This window comes from Sander vitreus, chromosome 9 (assembly GCF_031162955.1).
Source record: "Sander vitreus isolate 19-12246 chromosome 9, sanVit1, whole genome shotgun sequence".
Classification (NCBI taxonomy): domain Eukaryota; kingdom Metazoa; phylum Chordata; class Actinopteri; order Perciformes; family Percidae; genus Sander; species Sander vitreus.
In genome coordinates, this window is record NC_135863.1 from 15,277,662 (window position 1) to 15,300,761 (window position 23,100).

Below are 23,100 nucleotides of genomic sequence, written 5' to 3' on the forward strand. Positions count from 1 at the left end.
GTGTGTGTGTGTGTGTGTGAGACAGTCTGCCACTGACGTACGTGCCTTCATTCGTTTCAGAGGATTATTCATTTCCTTTTGAAGTGAGGCAGCTCGCCCGGCGAGGAAGGTCTGAAAGGCGGCTGAGAGCAGGCTTTCATACTTCTCCAACAGCAGCTTGTCGTCTGGGGGGTAAATACGCCTGTAGGCCGCAAAGACACCAAGAGAAGGAGAGTGAGGAGTGGAGAAAGAAAGGCGAAGGAGGGTCATCAGTGCAGGGAGAAAGGGGTGAGAAGGGTGAGGGAAGAAATTATGAAATAGAGGAAAAAGGAAAAACAGAGGTTGGGTTCACAAGAAAGCGGGTGGGAGTGATGGGGTGGAAAGAAAGAAAGAGAAGCGGGGGATTGGGGTTCAGCAAAAGAGGGAAACAAAGTGAGAGGAGGAGCAGTGACAGAATTGGGAGGGAGGGATCCGTAACAGATAAAAGCCAGAAAAAAGACGAAAGGTAAGAAAAGTGTGGAGCAAGAGGGTTGTTAAAAAGATATAAAGATAAAGAACAGGAGCAAGAAAGAAATAGAAAAGAAATACAAAGATTGAGAGACGGAGAGATTGTTGAAAGAAGAGGGAGGAGAGGATGGAGTGAGACACAGAGAGGTCGAGGCACAGCAGGTGAGAGTGGTAGATGGTTGGAAAAGAGAGCACACACGAGAGGAAACACAGGCGGGGAGAATTATAAGTATTTCAATGAGAGGTGTAAAATGATGGAGAGACAAAAGAAAGGCGAGTGGCAGGATCGAGGGAGCAAGGAGAAAAGACAGACAGAAAGAAAGAAAGCAGTATTAATGGAGACCTTGAGTCAAGAAACTATACATTACAGTAATGCACAACTGCTTCCCACACACACACACACACACACACACAGACACACACACACACACCCTCATTGAGATGTGCACTTAAACATTTGTCGCTGTCTTCACTAATGTGCCTATTTACACCTTCTGCATACTTCTGCTTAGTTTTAACAGTGCTCAGTGTTTATGTTAGGCCTAAAGGGATTAGGGAAATGTATAAACCTCTGCCTCATAATACATCTCCGACTTGGCTTTTTGAATCAACAGGGAGTTAAAGTACAGACCTCCTTTTTTAAACACAAAGATATAATGAATGTTTATGCAGCAGCATTACATTTTCTATCAGCTTCTAAATATTGGTTACTACTGAGCTATTCACACATATCAGCTTCTGAGTTGTAGATTTTAGTGAAAGTACAATGCCAAGTAAAGTTTAACAACCATTACCATTAAAACTTTTACTGCACCCCATCTGCTATTTAACAACTTTATGCAGAGATGCTGTTCTGGGTACATCATTTCCATATAGTTGAGAAGTTGACCCAATTCTATGCATTTCTTTAGTTACTGCAGTTCAAATCAAGCATCTACTTAAGGTTGAGTGGCCTGAGATGAATCAATCACTGTATTACCTTCCCTTGGCACTATCCTATATGAGATTTCATAACTGCCATACTTTTTAACCACCTTCAAGGTACATGGATCAGATTATTTTCTTCCTCTTGAGAGACACTCTGAGAAATGTGGAAAAACGTGGGGGATAAAACAGGGGGATAAACTGAATTTAACTGATGATATATGAAAAGAGCCAGAACTTGTCAATCCCCAAAGAGCAACATAAAGCACTTGACTGAAAAGCAAAAGGTCAACACTTTAATAGTGGGTGTTAACTGTTCCCTCTTTTTGGCACTTTCCATCTCTGAACATATGGACATTTTATTTGAGGGTGACCCTGCAATATTCTTTAAATATAATTTTAATGCTGAGGCTTATTTTCCTCCCACATGTTCTCAATTGGGCTATGGAAAAAACTTAATATTCATGTTTCATTTACATCAGTTTAAACTACCTTTGTTTTGGTCAACAGTTTCTCTCAAGCTTCCTGATTCCAACTGTGTAAACAATGTTAAATGAACAACAACAATGGCATCAACCAGCTGGGTTTCCCTCTGATGCCACAGGGTCCTCGCTTGTCTGTAAGTGATGCAAGTTTCATCTAATAACCAAATGTAAGTAAGTTCATTACCCAAACTCATAATGAGAAGCAGTGTGTTAATCAGACTCCAGTGCTGCGCCGGGACACCATTTGAATGCTAAGAGGTCTTTATTAGGGGTGCTCCAGACAGACCTCAGCCTGATTGATTGACTGTCTGGGTGCGTGTCTGAAAAGAGGAAGGAGGTGACAGCACTTCATGCAGGCTGGGATCAGTATTCTGTCTAGTCATTCAGTCAAGTGATGAGTCAAGAAGTCACTTACACTTGGGAAGACAGCAAGAAGAGAGGGTGTGTGTGAGTGTGTGTGTGTGTGTGTGTGTGTGTGTGTGTGTGTGTGTGTGTGTGTGTGTGTGTGTGTGTGTGTGTGAGATTGTGTGTGCGTGCGTGGGTGCGTGTGTATCTGTGTGCCAGAAATTAAAGAGAGAGAAAGAAAATCAAGACCTGGAAATGTGTATGTGTGTACATGGATAAAGAGATATAGGCAGGGAGAGAAACTGAGGGAGTGAAGGAGCGTTAACAATTTGCAAGGGATAAGTGGCAAATCAAAACTTGGTGTTGCTGAGTCATGCTCTAAAGTGGATCTGCTCCATCCGTGAGGTGACTATTAAAAATTGACACGCTCAAGTCCCAGCTGGTGCTAGAGGAGAAAAGAGTAGAGGTGTGGGGGGAAGGAGGTGGAGAATGGCTGGGTAAAGTAAAGTATACATGCTAATTTTCCAAAATGCATTGTGAATAGAGGAGAATAACAATTTGAACCTCGACATTACGCACTACCTCGGATTTCCTTTCTCCCTTTCTATTTTACATATTCTCTCAGTCTTAATTTTTCCACCTCACGCTCTTTAAACATAAGGTGTTCTCTTTTGTTTGTTCTTTCTGCAGAAGCATTATTTACTCTCCTGAGAGTGTAGCGCTCTGCAGATGACCCCAAAAATGTAAGCGGAGCTGGTATTGGTATTGGTATAGTGGGTGGAGTTCCTGGAAAGAGAGCCCCATCTCCCCGGCTGTTTGGCTTTTCCTTACCTGTAGTTCCCCAGATGTTGCTTTTCATGCTCATCCCTGGAGATCTGCTTGCGGACCTGTGCCAGTCGTTCTTTCTAGAAAGGGGAGAAAATGAGAAAAATGACTAAATCTCTCAGGTGAAAGTCACTGCCACCCTCACCTTATCTTCTATTAAGAATGGAGAAAGAATAAAGTCTTCAAAACGAGAAGGCACGAGGGGAGAAAGATGAGGAAAATGTAGTTTCACCCAACAATGCCTCATAATTAAAAGGCATTTTTTCCATCTACCCTCTTATTGATATATGAAGAAGGTATAATTGTGGAGCTAAGTTGGCCAATATAGCATAAAGCAGAGAGGAGGGGTTCGCTCCACTACTGGCACTGCAGTATCATTAAGCTCTGAGCGATATGTGCTTTCAATAGACCTGAACCTGGTCTTGCACTTCAGCCATAACAGCACTCAAACATGAGGTAGTCCCCTTTTTGAAATCTCTGCCTCTGCTCCATCTTTCCTTATTCCCACTGATTACTGCCGTGGCTGATCAAAACGCTAATCAAAGAGGACGGGAGGCGTAAAGTACTAGTAGCTGCCACTTTTTCCCATATATATATATATATATATATATATATATATATATATATATATATATATATGAGAAAAGCTCCCCCGACTCCTTCATTTCAAGGAGAAAATAATTAAATGGTATGCTTGTCTCAGAAAACTTTGACTTTGACGTAAAGTAAGTAGTAAGTGAAACTTGAGTTACTGCTTAGGCTTTTCTTCTCGTTTCAATCCAAGGAAAGTGCATAGCACAAACACACATATGTATTGTTTGTTTGTTTGTTTACTGAAGTGCACACGTTTTTGTTTTTTACTGACACCTTTGATGTGTTTTTCAAATGTCTCTGCTGTGCACCTGTCCCTAAATAGCTGAAGCAAAGCCACCTTTTGTGCTCATTTTGGCGTGGCCTAAAGAGCTTAAAATGTATCTCGTAAGATGTAAATGTATGTATGTAAAATGTATCTCGTAAGTTACGATCAGGACTTATGACTGTACAGCCATTGTTTTAGTTCCTAGGCTTGTTTTGAAAGTCTGGGTAGGGAAATTAATGAGTTTCGCTCCAAACTCAATTGACCATAGTCAAGATGCATCACCTTGCGCAAGTGCTTAGCATCCCAGGTGCTCCACTGCAGTTGGTCAGTTGCCAGAGAATTGTGGTTTTGCTCTGCTGATTGCAGGTGGGAATATGTGTAACTGTATAAATGTGAAGCACAGTCTTGCGCAGCACACTTTTCGTAGTTAATGATAAGGTTTAAAGCAAATGGTATAGTTTATTATTTTGTTTGTGCCTTACCAGCTCTTCCCTCCTACGCTCCAGTGTGTGACGTTGTTTCTCCCAGTCTGAGGAAGCAGCTGCGAGCTTCTTCATGGAGCCGTGTCCATAGAGCCGTCGCTGAGCCTCTGCCTTTTGCTGGGCCAGGTTGCGTTTCTTATCACTGGCTCTGGATCAACATAGAACAAGTAGAGTCAAAAGGAAAGGAAAGAGTACAGCACCATTCAAGTACATTATCAAAGAATACAAAGTGTTGCAGTGCAATTTGGGGGTTTTCCCACAGAAGCTCTAACAACTGTTTGTTTTACTTTGCATCTTCGATTATCTTTCTGTCACAGGATTAGCTGCTGTTGACAAATAAATGCACTATGACTGAAATCCTGTTGCTGAAGTCCTGTTTCCCCTTTCCTGTATTGTGTTATATATCTTTTTTGTGCATGTTATAGGTTTACAAAGCCCACCCCAAAGGGACTTACCATCTCCAACAGAAAACACTGTTCACAAACTGCTCCAAACAGCTCTATTGTAGTCCAGCCTTTACTTCCGTGACGAACGTGCGTCACTTTGTAACACACGTTATAATGCTCGCCTAGTTGCTATTGTGGCACGCCCTCATACTCTGCTTCTGACTAGCTAGTAGTCCTTACCTAGCTACTGCGCATGTGCGACTCCCAACAAAAATGGAACAGAAGTGTGATGTCTCACTCTGTAGCTAAAACAGAGAGCTCAACACACAGGGTGAAAAGAGGAGCTGCAGCAATGTGCAGTACAACAACAATATGGTGTTTTTTGAAAATTAAACCATGTAAACCTATTCTGGTACAACCTCTAAATAAAATTATGAACCTGAAAATGAGCATAATATGAGCACTTTAAACCATCCAAGCGCTCCTTTCTCATTTCAATTTCGTAGCCGCATACTGTAATAGTTCTTTCAGAATACACAAGACTTGTTTTATCACTACATACATCTCAGTTAAGAACAGATGTTATCTGCAGAAAAAGGTTTTCACGAATGCTGTAAACAATGATGAAATATTGACAGCATGCAAGTCTGATGGACTGACCTGAATTTGCCTTTTCACATCATTGTGGTAGTTAAAAAAATCCCTCACAAAACATTCAACAATACAGTAATAAAGATACAGCCGAGACACAAACAAAGTGACAACCACAGGATGAACAGGACCAGACAGTTATTTCTGAACAAGTGGTCCATTGCGGTCTGGAGAAAGGGCAATTCATTTTAGTCAATCGCTGGCCCTTTAAATTGGATATTGAGTGCTGTTGGGGGGCTGAGGTTTATCAATGTCCATGCCCGGCCGGGTCTGAATTGATCCCACGTTGATACAGTTGGTGTTGTGAGCAGAGTTGAGAGCCGACCCTACCTCTACACACCACCAACCCCTCCCTTTTGGGAGGCAAAGCCATTACTATATAAGGAAAAAGTGAGCGAAGTAGAACAAAGCCCTCATTCACTCCAGCATGAACATAAGCAGTTTGTCCAGTGGGAAGAACTCCCCGCCGCCTTTCAAGGCTCTTACGATTTATTTGTCATGAAGTAATCAAATCTCCCCTTTTAATCTGTGGGAACACAGCAAACAACAGCCATGAAACAAATCATTTTGATAAGAGATTTGCTTGTGTCGACTGAAGCTGAGCGGGAGGATGGAATGAGTTTTTATGTGGGATAGCTGCACCATTCACCACACTTGCCCAAACTAGATCTATAGTGCTGCATGTAATTGATCCTTTGATTGGTGTGTGTGTGTGTGTGTGTGTGTGTGTGTGTGTGTGTGTGTGTGTGTGTGTGTGTGTGTGTGTGTGTGTTGCAGTTGTGCATGCGTGTGCCTAGTAGAGTTGAGACTATATTTAGAGGAGGGCAAGCACAAAGAGAGAAAGAGAAAAAGAGAGCAGAGATCCAGAGGTCTGGTGTACGATGATCAATCAGTGGACAGGCTCACTGTAGCCAGGGGACAGAAAAGCATGCCAGCAAAAACACACGCACACACGCACACACACACACACACACACACACACACACTACATATACAAAAAATACATTACACAACAAGAATGACAGTATGTGTAACCTAGACAGGCAAACAAATACAACTGCAAAGCAAATTCAAAACGCGACACAGGAAGCTAATGTAAATATACAGAGCAGGGTAAACAATGTAGACTCTGAAATACAGATAGCAGAACATACTGTTATCCTGTTCCTATCACACACACACACACACACACACACACACACACACACACACAGTTGCTCTAATTGAAGGGTGCGCAAAGCGCACAGTAGAAGCATACATTGGCCATTATCTGTCTTTATTTCCACCACAGCACCAACACACAAATTTACGAGAATAGCAATTTCTTTGTCCGCAGCGCAAACCTTTTAGTTTTAGACTAATGTCACGACAAAACAAGATGAGGGCTGAATTGTGCCATGCATCAAAGTAATTCCAAAGTTGCCAAATAAAGAAACTGAAAGAATTGATCGAAATCTTTAAACATTCAGAGCCCTGTAAAGCAAAATTTGACGTGAGCTTTGCTTGCCTTTGTTCATGAAGCTTAATGGGCCCCTAGATGCATTTTATGTGTGTCTTTCTGTGAGCGTGTGTGCGTGCGTGTGTGTATGTCTGTGGTGGAGAACAGTACCGAATGTTGAGGAGTTTAAGAGCATTGAGCAGCACCCCTTTCTTCACGTCGTAATCAATCTTCTGATCGGTCCCAAAGCTCGGCGCTCGATTGATCTGCCAGAGAAGGGAGAAGAGGAAGAGAAGAGAAACATTCAAAGAATAGTCTGGGTTTTTTTCCTACTTCATCTATTTATTTATTTTCTTCTCAATTCAGCAGACATAAATGCTATGCAATTACAGGAGTGGATTTAGAACATCTTTGGAAAAAAGAGATCGGTTTCCACAAGAAGTAGAGAAGAGGGGAGAAAGAGATGGAAAGTGATAATTTTTTCACTTTGAAGGACACTTTGGAATTTAGCCTTTGCCTGGGCATAAATCCTGTCTGACACTGATGTGTGTATGCTTGTGCATAAGAAGAGCCTATGTGTGTTTGAGGGCAGGAACAGATTGTGTAGGTTAAACTGTCACTAGATTAGTGACCCTGCCTTTTTCAGCCAACCACAGCAAGCAGTCCATGACTCTGTAACTTAAGTATGCCAGGCACTGCAATACCTGTATATCTGTACCACTGCCACCAATAATCTCTTGTCAATGAATAACCAGCACTCAGCTCAATCCCATCATATACAATCAAGTGCGCTCACAGAGAGTCAACTGAGCGAGAACAGAATAAGCCACCTGTGATTTGAGGTACAACAGCCAGTATCACCCAGGGAAAAATTCAAGAGCAGCTTACCTTTCTTAACAGAACAATTTCCAGCACCAGTACAAGTTATTCAGATATCAGTTATTATACCTGACACAACAAATCATTTCTACCCTTTAACTCTTTGTTATGTTCCCTCTGTCTCTCTGCCAAGGCAAAAAAAAGAAAGAAAAAAAGAGATTGTGAGAGACAACAAAAGGACCAACAAAAGGAGAGAGGTGCAGAGGGAGGGTGAATGAACTGGCAATTGTGATTGGAATGGTGTCTTCCTATGAGGTGACTTCAAGTGACAATGCAACACATGCCCACCGAAAGGCTGGCTCGATGAATATACCTTGATTGTTGAGATAATTCAGGTCTACTCCTATTGTCATTTTTTCATATGGGAACACCAGTATGTTTGGTAACGTTTGATGTCATTAGATTTGCCATACCATCAATAAATATGTATTCTTTTTAATTAGAATGTGTGTTATTATTATTATTATTGTTAAAAAGATGTATAGAAATGTATACTGTACAGTCTACAAAGACATAGGGCTTATTACCAGGTGGGAACGAACCATTGTTAACTTAGCCACACTGAATGAAACATGCCGTCTCTCACTTTTTAGTCTGTGGAGCTGACTATTCACATACTATGACCCAACATGGCTGTATCCGTTGGTGAAAATCAATGATTATTTTCAACTAATATAAAAATCACTGCTAACGGTGCTGGAAGTGTAGCTGGAAATGCATTCTTCCCAGTAGCCTTAATCTGCAGTCGGAGTGAGTATTTGTGTCAGAAACATTTGTCCTCTTCCTATCTTCCTTTAAGCAGTTGGATACCCTTGAATTCATCAAAGCAGCACGGCAGCCAATTACAAATCAAGATTTCAGTAATGGAGCAACACTGAGCCAATCAGAGGTTTTAGAGCACATTATGGATCCATTCTATCCACCATTTAGAATCTTGGGTTAAAAATAGTTAAGTGACCAATGAGAAAACATGTTGGTGTGCAACATTATGCCATTTCAAACCATAAAGATATTTGGGCTGAAAATCAGCAACAAAACCTGAAAGCTCTTTACAAAGATGTGCGAAGCGTCTTAAAGGTTACGGGGGTAGCACTCAGAAACTCCGTACCTCTTTCTCTTCCCTTCTTCTAAACTAGCCATTACTAATCCTGACACAAAGATACTTTCTGCTGTGTGGCAGGTTTGGGAGCAGTGTTGTAAGATAATATTTACATCACAACTAGGCTCCAGCATTGACTGTGTTGCCAGCGGTGGGGCAGGTAGCCCAAAAAAGATTGGTAACTACTGAAAGATTGTCCATTTGGATCACGAGCCAGCTCTAAAAAAAAGCAAACATAAATCTGGGCAGACTTAAGTGAATCCATAAAGCTTAGGGTTGGGTACCGAAACGCTGTGCCAATAGGGCACCGGTTCCAACGTAAACGATAGTAACGAGACCGAATAGGAACAAAAATTTCGGTGCCTCATTTCGGAGCCAGACTTTTTTTTTTTTTCAGAAGCATCCCTACGCTACGTTACTGTTAGCTAGTAGCTGGATTAAACACAATGGTTAAAATGCTGACAGTTTACGTTAAGCGGTGTAAAGTGTGACTGTATTTCCCTGTAGAGGATTCCAACACCAGGACGTAACAGTCCGCAGCTGGTGCGTTTACTTGAAACTCGCCAGCCCTGTGGTTCATTCAAAGTTATTGTAGAATGCCCTTTTCCCATCTGGTGCTTTTTTTTGTCGTTTACCAGCAATTTACTGATGAAATAAGTCATTGTAAGTTATTACATTATTAATCAATCATTTAATTTTGACCATATGGCCTTAGCAATAAACAAGCCGTTCTTTAATGTCGCCAACTGTCATTTTGTGCTCCTTTTTTATATTTTATATTAATATTAATATATTTTAATTTTATTAAATATTATTATATTATATTAACGGCTACTCCTAAATTGTCCCTCAGTCAGACACCTAAACCCAAAACTCCCTTGATATGAAAATGGTTTTACAAGGAGGAGCTGATCAAAGGTGAATAAGGGCATGCAAGGATATGAAAAAATATCCCAAACTGTAGCTGTCTATGTTAACCTGAAGCAAATGTATAACCTTTTCTGAGCTTGTTCGATCACTGCCCAAGTCTCTTCCACTAGTTAAGAGGATAGATGCACAAATACCACAAGTGCTGAAAATAAGTATTTTACTTTAGCATGTCATCCTTTGGATTACTGTTTTATTGTCTTGGTCCAGAAATAAATCAATCAATCAAAGTGAGCTACTAAATCTGTTTCAACATGACATAAGTTTGTATAGGCGTGCCTTTGTGTGCTCGCACTCACATGTGCGTTTTTCTACACAGCAGCCATTTCTCAGAAGGAGGGGGGTGGGTGATGAATGTCTTCCAGTGCAAAGAGGAAAAAAGGAACAGGGACCCGATCCAACTCTTTCACTCAATAGATTGAAGTCTACAATACATTCCTCTGTGTGCTGAGAAGGACAGAGCTCCACTTCAACCTACAGTACCTTACCTAAGGAAACAGCACAAAAGAAAAAGAGGGACGAGGTCTGTTTTCATTTAAAGCACTCCCTGATATGACAGCCACAATGAAAAGAGTATGGCTTTAGAGCGCCGTAGCCTATAGGTAACAGCCAGACTGGCAGTGATCCTGGCGACGGTTGTCTTGTTACTTGTCTTCATTTCTTAGTTTGATTTTTGGTGTCAAGCTGTCACAGAGTAGACTGGCATTGTAGCACTCGCTGTCTCTCTTTGCTCTCCCTCAATCTTTCGTCTCTCCCCTTCTTCTCTCCGTCTTCGCCTGCCTCTTCTTCTGGTTAGTTTCTCTCCCCACTATTTCTGTCTCTCAACCCATCTCCCCCCCCCTTCCACTTGCTAGCCCTCACTCTCTGGTCATTACCTCTCTTATTCATTTCTTTCTCTGTGTTTCTGTGTTCTCCTTTCCCTCTCTGGCAGAGGAAGTTGGACCAGTCTGGTCCTAATGAACCCCTGCAGACTCCCAAAACCCCCACTCTGATTTCCTTAAGTGACTCTGGCAGGGTCTTAAAGGAGCCTTCGGTTGCTCCAAGATGCATTCAATAAAAATGTCAGATGAAAAGATAAGAAACTCCTTTTTACTTATGTTCTGATTTGGTTCTGCATCAGCATTGTATCAATGTAGCCTGAATGTGCATGTAGGAAAAGAACATAACGGTCTGTAATGTTTCACAGGACAGGTTTATTTTCATCTGATCACCCAGTTAATGATACAAAGATCGAGGGTGAGCTGTAAATTATTAACATACCCTTTACAGGACATGTAACTCTTTTATTTTCTGCACCTGAAGGTGTGGGTCTGAGACACATAAGTAACCTGCCAGTGTTTATAAAGGCAAATAAAGCATGTGGAAGGGGGGGGGGTCAGTATCATTTTTTTTTCAACTATCCATGTAGTTTGAATTGTCTACGAACTGCAAGCCTCTCTACTGATCTTTATTGCAGGCCCTAAAGTACAACCAGAGAGGTAGAAGTGCAACTAGCGAATGTAATATTTCTTATTTGATTTCATATAGTTTATTAATTTCCAAGTGGGGAATTGTCTTTAACCTCTGGTTTGGATGCAGGGTCAGTCTCATAATGTCTGGCCCCTGTGGGATGTATTGCTCAAGGATAAGCAAAATCATACCCTAACAATAACATTATAATTAACATAGCCATGGTTCATTCTGCACAACTAGAGATATTAACTCAATCCCAGTTCATACTATAGAATGAAAAAGTCTCTGTCTAACAATGTGTTGTTATCATTTCAATTATGAATAAACCCAGTCCAAACAAAATCCTTACAATGTTAACATATTATCATATGACTCACATTGTTGAAAATGTTGTGGCATCAAACAGTTTGTGCCTGTGGCTTCTGATGTGTCACACCGACCCTAATAACATAGCAACACCAATGGATCAACAACAATCAGCTGCTTTCTTTCCACAACAAATTGCTTCCCCTCTACCACATCTATTCTGTGTCTGGAATACTCGTCAAACAAGTGCAAGGGCTGCATCGTGATTAATCAGTTCAGAAAAACGACCCCTTCTTATTATTCCTGGCAAAGTGTAAACAACCCTTGCTTTGACAAGCCTCCCATTCTGCCCCGCACACTCAAGGGTATCGGCACAGTTCAACCGCTGTCAGAATGGAGTGTTTGTTGCTGCACAATGGTGGAATGAGAAAGCGAGGCGGAGAGGGAGAGCATGAGTAGCAGAGCGACAGAAAGACAGACAGCTGGCCGCCATGTTAAGTCGCTCTCTTGTTTCAGCCGTTTTATCAATCACTGTTTTGTTCTTTTTGTGGTGTTTTTAGTGGTCCAGTCAGACACAGGGAAATTCTAGCTGAGCAAACTGAGCTGCTGGTAAAGGTCCTGGGAGTGAGCGGGCCAACGCTTAGCTTAGCCACCAGTCAGCCTGACCTGCCTGGCTGGCTGGTTGGCAGGGTGTGGGAGTGTTGCTTTTCTCCTTGTTTTTTTTTTTTGTTTTTTTTGAAGACACACAGAGATACAATCTGACACAGCCACAAAAAAGCAAAAGGTGCTCCGAGTGCACAAAAAGGTAGAAGTGGACATAGTTATGCAGCAGCACACACAAACATGCGTGAATATATCAACAAAACAACCTCAGGTCTGAGATTGTCATAAATATGCAAGAGTATATATTTCTTCCTTTACAGTCTCAGACACACTCAACCACACACACTACAGTTCCATATGTCACTCATAAACATGCAATATATATATTTTCCTCTCAATCACATGCATGCACACAAAAACAGAGACACACACACAGTCGCTGATGCTGCCATACATGCCTGATGATAAATGACTAAATGTTGTTGGGTGTTTTCAACTGCCCCACATACGAGGCCTGTGCGCTTCTAATTTGATACTTATTCCATGAAATAGTCATGTTGGGGGAAAATGGATGTGGATAGAGACAGACAGTCCCATAAATCATTCTAATTATTCTTTAATAAACCTCTTATAAGCCAAAGAGTGGCTCGTAGGTAACTACTGCCCCCTAGAGTTCACAGGGAGAAAGGCGCCCCCACAGAACTAAGGAAGACATCCATGGACATTTAAATAAGAATGAATCCCACTAAGTGCCAAAGATTAATCAAAGGCAAAAGGAGAATGAAAGGTGGAAGGGTGCAAGAGACTCTGCAAGATAATTGAGTATATCAAATTGTATGTATTCTTCTCATTCATCATTTTTCACCCTAGAAAATTCAATCATAAGGGGATGAAAATTATTTGGAGAGCACAGGCAGCAAGAAAATTCCTCCTTAATCACCCTGAATACACAATAATGTTTGACTCGGCTGTTGTAGGGGTTAGAAAACACTTCTCAAATTTCTGAAAGGCAGGCTAACCTCAAAATCCTTCTTCTAAAACTCAGAAGAAAACAGCTACGCTTTGAAAGGCTTTTCACACTTTTATGGAAAGCTATAATAAGAATGTAAAATTTGCACATATGAAATAGAATTTAAATTAAGAGTTTTCAGGCACTATTTTTTTCCACACAAGAAATTTACAGTATTTTCAGTAGTTGTAATTCATTTGCAGTCTCTGTATGTGTTAGGGATGTGAGAGAGAAAAAATATCCTTTATTTGTCCTTAAATAGGTGTATGTGTTTGTTTCTATGTGTATGTGTGTATTGTGGCATCTGTTTACACTTGCCAGCGCAGATTGCTCCTCACAAACACACCCCCAACACAAACACACACACACACACACACACACACACACGTGCACACTCATACATGCACACACACACAGACACACACTTGCACTCAAAAGAAAAGGAAGTCTGGATTATGTTGACTCTGAGGGATGGATAGGTAAACCAAACTCATCTTGAAACAATCGGGGACAGAGCACAGAAAGAAAGGAAAGCAACAGGAAGTGGTGAAGGGAGGTAGAGGAGGGGTGAAGAATCACCACCCTTAGGGGAGCAGTCCAGCTGCAGTCTGTTGGTCTGTTGTCATAATGCCCATTCACACACACAAACACACTGAGACACAAACAAACCAGTGCTACGGTTGACCTAACCATGCCCGCCTCATTAGCTGCCAATCACTCTGCACAAGCCGCCCTGAACGGGGGGCAAGAGGGGAAGAAAGGAAAAGAGATGGATGAGAAGATGGTAGTTAAGTTGTAGCCATCAATAATTAAGCTGCCTAAGCTCCTGTGTCCGATGGCATCTCAATACTGAACAGTTACAGATAAAATGCCATGAAAGTTAGCAAACAAGGTTTCTTCCTCCTCTCTTTATTCCGTTACATACTGAATTGGTCTGTTTTTGTGTTTTAAGCAGGGTTCCTCCATGCCTCTCTGCCTGGATAAAAAGACGGGCTGTGGGCTGGAGTTGTTTTGCAGATCAGAATGGCCAACCACACACACACACACACACACACACACACACACACACACACACACACACACACACCCACACACACACACACACACACACACACACACACACACACGCACACACACACCACAGACCACTATTCCCAGACATCCAGATGCACTCGCACACACACACACACACACACACACAGATAGCTAGTAGACACATACACAAGAGACACAGAAACACCCTCAGTTGCACATGGTGGCTTTCAAAGTGCATACAGTTATGTGTTTATAGTGCAGGCAAACACACACACACACACACACACACACACACACACACACACACACAGATGTAGACATAGATTCACACACACTGATTTAATTTTACCTACATGTGTACCCTCACACACTGACTGTGGCCCTAACAAGCAGACCGACCTGCCTTTGAGCTGCCTGGAGCCTGACACTATAGAAACAGATTCTCATAGACCAGGAAGATTTCTAACTCTTTTTTTCCTATTTAGAGTTGACCAGCTTAAGCTTTTAGTTTTTGTTTTGTTAGCAAACAAAAATATTAAGTGAGCCAGAGCCTGGGCCTCAATCCACCCGTCCTTGTGTTGTGGTCTATGGACACCAATCAGGACCCCATGAGAACAATGAGTTGTGCTCTTTGTTGGGTTCTGTTTCAGATACAAGGGGTAGAGCATTTAAAGGAATAGTTATTTTATGTGTGTATATATTCCTCTTTCCTCGCCCATCACCCACCAAACCTCTAGTAATTCTGTTTCCCATTTTCCTTACTCCATTTGACGTTATTTGTCATGCCGGCTTACAGCACATGGGCCCTGGATAAACTTAAGAGAGGAGGGGGGTGCAGGGGTAATAATGCTGTCCCATTGCTATATTTTGGGATCGAGTAAATGCACTCCTTATGACTCACTATGGATTTGGAGACTGCCCCCCCCTGACAGGGGGGACTGCCCCCCCCCCCCTGTCATTTTTAAGACACCACCATGTACGAGCAGAATTTCTGAGTAAAGCCTGTATCATAACACGGTTCCTGAACTAAAGTAAATGTATGTTTATTTCTGCATCGATTATGTTTTCAATGGTGTTTTTGTCTAGCTATTTTTATTATTAAACGACTGAAAAGCTGTTAAAAGACAAAGAAAAAACTCAATAAAACCCAAAAAGAAAAGGCCTTGGCACTAAGCAGACTGTGCGTGAGTGTGTGTGTCTGTGTGGATTGAAGATCACGGCTCAATGAAACGACTTTACTATACGAGACACAGATGCTGTCTGGGTTGGTTTAATAAAAGCGAACGTCTCGAGTTACGCCATTTGGGCAAGTGTGTGTGTGTGTGTGTGTGTGTATGTGTGAGCGCCTATGTTGTGCTGATGTTATGAATGTCAATAGGAGGTAAAACTTGTGTTGAAAACCCTGCTGAATTAAGATAAGGATCACACAAAAGCCTGTCTCTCTCTTTTTACCTTCTCTTCTCCCCCTTCTATACTTGCTCTGAGCACAATGTGCCTGTTTGATGCCTGGCCTTGGTTTGAGAAGCATCACTCTTGCCAACTCTGTTTTCACCCCTGTGACAAGCTACTTAGCAGGTGTGTGCTGGTCTGTGGGTCGTTCCTCTTGAGTATACCTATTCGTTATCAGTATATTTGCTGTGATTTCTCTTTGTGCTTGTCGGATTACAAAGACCCGGTGTCTTGTATCTTGTATCACAGAGGTTTTCTTGCAATGGCAAGATAGAGGCAAGTTTGTCCTCTAATCACCGGAGTTTGGCGTTTCACTATTTTGAATACCTTTTCTAAAAAAAAAAAACAGTGGCTATTTTCTGAATGTGTAATTGGAGGATGTAAGAAGCAATCATGTTTCTTTTCCTTCACCAGCCTCCTACATACACTGGCACAAAATGGCAGCCAAAAATATAAAAACAAAGGGCAGGGTCTCTTATACATGATACCATCTAGCTTTCAGGTATCCGACTGGCTTTGAGTTTACACTGGTTGAACTTTCATTTCCTGGCTGCGAGGTTGCATGTCCAACAACCAGCTTTGACGTTTTAAGAGTAAGAGAGGAAGACATTGTCGAAACAGCAGCTTGGGTAAAGCCCCAACGAGGCGTGGCATACATAATTCACAGTGACACCAATAAAGAAACCTGAGAGCTGAAGTCCACAAATTCAAAACGAACCTGTAAGGTCGAGATTGTGTTGCAAATCCTGACACAATTTTTAGTGTTTTGGGACTCCAGGGGTAGACAGAAATAACAAATAAAAAATGGTGAAATGCAGTGAAATACATTCAATTTACCACAAAATGCTGGAAAGTGATTTGTTTAAAAATTTAATTTGGACCTGAGGGCTTGCCATAGGGTACTGTTTGTGGCAACCAGCCTATGCGCCAGGCTGCATGCAGCGTCCCTGCAGAATAGGAATTAATGTCGACAGGTTAAAAAGTGGTAATGAAGTTATTTTTAGGCTTGACAGCGTACGCAGTGAGGATTTGAGAAGAGGTCTCTATGCTTGCAACTATCCCCTGACTAATCAGATGAATTTTGGAAATAAATGATTGTTGCTGTAAATGTTGCGTGAAAGAGAACCAGGGTTGTGTGTGTGTGTGTGTGTGTGTGTGTGTGTGTGTGTGTGTGTGTGTGTGTGTGTGTGTGTGTGTGTGTGTGTGTGGGATGTTAATTGATGAGAGTTATAGAGAGCTGCTAGTAGCACAGGGGGGATCATTACTGCTGGAGTGGAACAACTGCATTCACGGCTGTTTGCCATGTCTCATACACACACACACACACACACACACACACACACACACACACACACACACACACACACACACACACACACACACACACATACATACTGTCACAGTGCACCAGCAGTCAAAAGTAACACCATCCTCTTGCTCTCTCTTGTACATCCTTTTGTCATAGTACAATTGCTCAACCACACAAAAAGAGTCAGGTAATTATAACACCCTAATTCCACGATGACTCTTCTGAAAACACCAACCAACTATCAAATGCCGCTTTTCTCTAAATCAGAAGCTTTGGAAATCACAAGATTTATTTTGGGTTGTCATGATGGGGAAAAACAAACAATTATCCCAGAGGCATTTCCCATCCTTGAGTCAATTTGTGGGAAAGGGGGGGAAAGGCGTGCAGCCACTTTGGGTTAAAGGATTTAGGTCACACTTTAACTGACTGACTGACATCAGAACGGTGAGACAGAAATCCTGGAGTGGATGCTGAACTTGAATACATCTCCTGAATGACTTGTGTTGCTAGTCAACCTGCCATCCTGACCTATATTTTTTTACCCTGCGTTTGTGTGTGTGTGTGTGTGTGTGTGTGTGTGTGTGTGTGTGTGTGTGTGTGTGTGTGTGTGTGTGTGTGTGTGTGTGTGTGTGTGTACGCCTTTGTATGAGGAAGAGGGGTCTTGGTCTTATCTAAAATACAGCTGTGTATGCATTTCTATTTGTATACGTAGGTGTGTATGGATGCACACATGCATGTAATTGTGTGTGCAAGTTTGTGGTTGTGTACGTTCCTTTCATTTTACATGGGAATGTGTCTCTGCTTGTGTTCGGGGGAGAAAAATACATACTTGAGACTGTGTGGGTGTTTCTGTGTGTTTTCTGCGCACCAAGGACGAGAATTGTAAGCAAAATCAGTGTGTGTTTATGCTTTCTGTCAGTGCGGGGCAACGTCTCCCTCTCTCCTGCTGATGCCACATTACTTCAGTTTAGGAGCCGCTGTCACTTTAGTAGCAGCATAGACAGGTGAGACTGCACAGATTGCAGCCCTCTTCTTTCTGACTGACAAACACATATACTCCCTCGAATGAAATTTCATAAATCTCAGAATTTAATGCACTTTAGTTATTTTTAAATATTTTTTTAAGTTAAAAAATGTTATCAAGAATGACATAATATACTTCACAAAATGAATAACATTTTAAAATCCCAATTAATAAATGATACTGTCCCTTTACACTCCCTTTAAAATACACTTCTATTTCGTATGGCAAGAAATTCAATTGAAAACACAGTTTTTGTCAGCAATGGCCGAGTAGAAATCACTAGGAAAAAACGAGAAACACACTTACGCCGCAGTTTTACACACGGCACACACATAAACACACACACATACGGAGTTGTACCTCCAGTAGCCAGGGTTTGAGTTTGCGGTCCAAGATGATGTCAAAGCCCAGGACCTCAAAGCAGACGCTGTCGCTCCCTGGTGGCTGGCCGGGGCGACACATGCGATAGGCGTGCAGCACGTGGGGCTCAGCCACTATTATAGTCTTCACCACCAGCTCCTGGCAGGACACAAACACAAAGAGAGAGACTTACCAAGCTGACAAAGAGAGCACAAATCTTACTTTTTCTTTTCGTCAGTTGCATTCATCCTAAAAAAAACATACAGTAGCTGCAAATCTTTATAGCAGCTAATTAAAGGTCTGAAAATGGTGCAATTAGGAGTTCGGCTTTAATTGCAGGTTGCGACTTCAGACAAATGCTTCAACCTTAAGATTTAGGTCTAAATTGTGACAATGGAGTAATCATGACACATACTAGACCTGTAACCTACAGACCTGCTTTAAAGAGGTAGGACTACATCCAATTCTTCTGTGTCTCAAACTATGTTTTCAGTATAAAAGCCTGGGAGAAACAGAAAGTGTTACAGGCACAGAACATTTTAAATTTCACTCACACACAGACTTTCACCAATGTTGGTGCTGGTCCATCTGTGTGGCTCCCAACCTGTGTTCATGTGTGTGTTTGCACGTATGTTTGCTGGCTGCTACCTACCTGCTTACTCCCACTGTGCAGCTGGGGTAAACATGCTCACTCTGACACACACAAAAACTGCACAAAGCTTCCCCTCACCAATCAAGTCCCACGCAGTGCTGCTAGCCTAGAGTTTGCCCACTCCAGTCTGACTGCTGGGTGCAGAAGAGGGGTATGGAGGTCTGGCCCTGGCCTGATAAGGCGGCAGCCCCCCTCCCTTTTATATCTGTCTGTCGCTCACACACCTCTATCCATCTGTCCATCCATCCACCCTTCTGACCCACAGGCTGCCCAGCACAAACACCTGCTCCCACTACTGTTGTTTATGCCTGAAGTCCCCAGTACTGGCTTGTGTGTGTGTGTGTGTGTGTGTGTGTGTGTGTGTGTGTGTGTGTGTGTGTGTGTGTGTGTGTATGTGTGTGTGTGTGTGTGTGTGTGTGTGTGTGTGTGTGTGTGTGTGTGTGTGCGTGTCTTTGTCCCTGCCCCCATTACCTCCCTCCTTATCCTGAGCCCCCAGCAGCACAGGCAACTGCCTAGCACTGTGCATGTGTGCCTGTGTTTTGTTAGCTTTGGGCTGAAATGTTTTTTAATAAGCCTCTTTGAATTATTATATATTATAATCTTTTTATTTTTCCCTGCATACATTCGTATATTATTTTAGCTACTTTATGTATGCGTGTTTGATTAATTTATCTCATCTCTGTTTTAATAGCATCACTTCTCTTTCTCTCTCAGTGTAGTAGAGACAGCAGGATGGCTGATATTTAAACAATGGGCAGGATTAAGCAAAGTTCGTAAGTAAATTTACATACTTTTAGTAGGAATAAAAGTACATCAAACTAACTAACTGATAAAAAAAAAAAAAAAAACGGTTGAAAGGCTTCAACTGGTTGGAATAATATGTGCTAAATGTTATTGTCATTCACTAAAGTGAGATATGTCAACACAAAAGAATAAAAAAATCTCATAAAAATTATTTTCTGAAGCCCTGTAGGACAAAGATGATCACATTTTTTTTTCAAGTTGAATAAAAAAAGTACAACTTTTATTGTTTCTGAATGTCCACCAAAAAAATCAATACATGAGATGGATTAATGTCACTCTAATGGTACCATCCGAGTGGACGTGTCACTATTGCATTGTACTGACTACTACATGCCCACTCTGACGCACACACCATGTGCACTACGCTTCCCTTCACCAGTCAAACTGCACGCAGTGCTGCTGGCCTGCAGTTTTCTCTGTCCAGTCTGACTGCTGGGTACAGAGAAAGCGGTATGGCCTCTATAGCTAGCCCATAGCCAGACATCTCTCTCAAAATTACACCCACGTACAAAAGCTGCGGCTTTGTTGGTCAAACCATGGACACTCTGCCCCATACTGCACATCAATGTTGCCTTAATATGAAAGAGATGTCAGTAAAACATGGGGGGAAAAACACATACACGATATTCTTAACCCCCACAGACAATCTTTTGGCAAACAAACTCTCTGACTCTCTGACCGTGACCGTTGGCAGGAAGAGTCAGGGCAGTACGGGAACAAAATGTAAGAGGAGAGATGAAAAGAGAAGGAGAGAGGAGAGTGAGCCGAGAGCATAAATACGGAGTTGAAACAAAACACAGTGTGCAAGTGCGAACGAACAGCACTAACACCAAAGTAGTGCAACTTCTGAGGAAAGACCTCAGACAAAAATGGTGAGAGAGGAGTAGGACGGTCTGGTTGACACTCTGGTATGCCACTGAGAGACAAGAAAAATGAGATGAAAAGGAACTGAAGTAAAGAGAAGTGGAAGAAAACAATATAACTAAAATGCCTTGACAAAATGGAGCCCATAGAGAAATTACACAAGATGGAAAAGAGGGGAGAATAAAGAAATGGAAACTATCCTGAAACAAGAACTTAAAGGACAACAGACTTACAACCGTCTTAAACGTCACTTTGTTCAACATGAACATTAAGAAAAGTGAAAGCTGATGAAAAGAAAAAAGAAAAGATTGCCTTGCCTTGGTATAATAACCAATGGAATTTGAGTTTGAGGTTGAACGCTTGTATCATGAGAACAGACAGTGAAACAGAGAACAAGCACTGAGGGGCCATACAACCCAAATGACATCGGACAGCAGGACAAAAAGTCAAGGTCAACAAGAATGAAATAGAAAAGAACATAAACAGAACAGGGGCTAAAGAAAAGAAAGGAGTGACTAAAAGAGTAGTAACATAAAGACAGGGGGAATATGATGTGATGCATGGGTATAAATTAAAAAATCAAATGAATCAGGAACAGGAGGTAAAAGACTTTGATGAAAAACCGAGAATGAGTTAAAGGTGTTTGGAGTTGAGAGTAGTGGCAGATAGGAAGAGCTCACCCTCCTGGAATGATGTTTTCACTGAGCTCTTCCTGGAGTTAAACAAAGCTCTGAAGCTCACTGAATTACTGTCATAACAAATCATATCAAACCTTTCGTGGGTCAGCTTGTCTTCTTTGTGCAAGGTGTGTTGGTTAGTAGCAAGAGCATCTGTATATGCAGTATGAGTCTAAGCTTACAGATTACACTTACGGATGCACGCATGTGTTGTTTGCATTTGTGGTGTTTTGTTATCATTCCGCACATCCTTTGTGGAAGTACACATCTGCCACAATGTCTGCATGTAACTGTGTTTCTGTGTTTGTGTCTGTTTGGGTGGACTACCCACGTACAGAGACGTCTCCCCAGAATTTGGCCACATCGTAGTCGTTGGTGCGCAGGAACTCTGTGAACCAACTGATGGACCTCTTACTGCCTTTGTCCACTGTCTCGTCTCGCTCAAAGTTCTCATTGTGTTTGTTGACTGAGTAGTTGGTCAGATGCATGTAGAGCTGGCTCTGTGGAGACAAAGGGGAGTTAGGAGGTGTTAAACATTATCAATGAGCATGTTCATACCTGTCTCTGGCTCACAATTTCTAGCTTTATTTAACAAACTAGCAGTGCATCAACTACATGGGATTGCTCTTACATGGAAAAACAGATCTGAGAGAAATAGGTCTGATTTTAGAGCTTGAATATACCATCATCTAAATTATTAAACAAAAAAAGCCCTGGTCCTTTTCTTTAAATTGAAAAATACAGCGTATCTAATAACAATTTGACCAGATGTGGTAGATTGCTGAGTCAAAGGTCTGTGGTGTACTAAAACAAGTAAACGTCTTCTTCAAGCTCTGACAACATTCAAAATCAAATGTCATAGCAACAGCAGATCATCTTTGCACCAGATGGCATGTTTTGTTTGTTGTTGGATAAAAATCGTTCTAGTCTTCTTGAATTCCTTTATTTACTGAGCTGATGAAGAAATGTAGCTTTTGTTTACCTGCTTCCTGCTTCCAGTTAGATGCATTCATAGCTGAACGTTGTACAGGACAACCACAATCTAATACTTATGGCTAGAAAATAACTGAAGCAAGTGCAATAATAGATAGAGATATACACTGATTGTACTTTAGTAGCTGTGGTACCTGTGCTAGTGCTCTTTAGTGTAATTATACCTTTGTCAGTGACGATAATCATCACAGCCAACAACATCCTCAATGGTGTTAATGCTTTTATCCCCACAGTGCACATACCCACGTTCTCCTAAGTAATATGGGTAGACAAGAATAAAGGGAAAAGCAAAAACATCACAAATGTGTCCCTTGGCAACAACTAAATGACTAAGAAATGTTGCCGTAAGAAAAGTAAAGAACAGTACGCTGTGCTATATGAAAATTTGCTCTATTCTGAAAATGGTTCATATACTTGATTATAACAAGCCATTGTGTAATCCTTGTAGTATTCCTCTCTAAACACTATCCCTCACAGTTGAAGACAATACATCCTTGTCCTTAGCCTACAAGATAATAACGCTGTGACCGGAGGCCATTCCAGCCCATGATGGCTGTCTGGGAGCCACTCTCTGTGGGATTGAACATCCATCTCCCTGGCATGACTCACTCCATCATGTGTCAAAGATTGGGTAAGACAATACACATTTGTGTCACAGGAGGGGTCCAGCATGCCTATCTGAGCGTGTGTTCATATTGTAGATAAGCATCACGCTTGATATGAAGCTCTGCGTGTATGTGTGTGTGTGTGTGTGTGTGTGTGTGTGTGTGTGTGTGT

General features: G+C 41.7%; 1 protein-coding gene across 1 annotated transcript in view; it reads right to left on the minus strand.

The window, feature by feature from the left end:
- ttll7 (tubulin tyrosine ligase-like family, member 7) overlaps positions 1-23,100 on the minus strand; it is a 70,884-nt gene that overhangs the window by 27,511 nt on the left and 20,273 nt on the right. The window contains exons 8-13 of the mRNA XM_078258861.1: positions 21,666-21,830; positions 18,334-18,492; positions 7,053-7,147; positions 4,407-4,554; positions 3,072-3,145; positions 46-181 (exon numbers count right to left, since the gene is read on the minus strand). Of these exons, the coding sequence (XP_078114987.1) occupies positions 46-181; positions 3,072-3,145; positions 4,407-4,554; positions 7,053-7,147; positions 18,334-18,492; positions 21,666-21,830 (777 nt within the window). The remainder of the gene's footprint in view (positions 1-45; positions 182-3,071; positions 3,146-4,406; positions 4,555-7,052; positions 7,148-18,333; positions 18,493-21,665; positions 21,831-23,100) is intronic.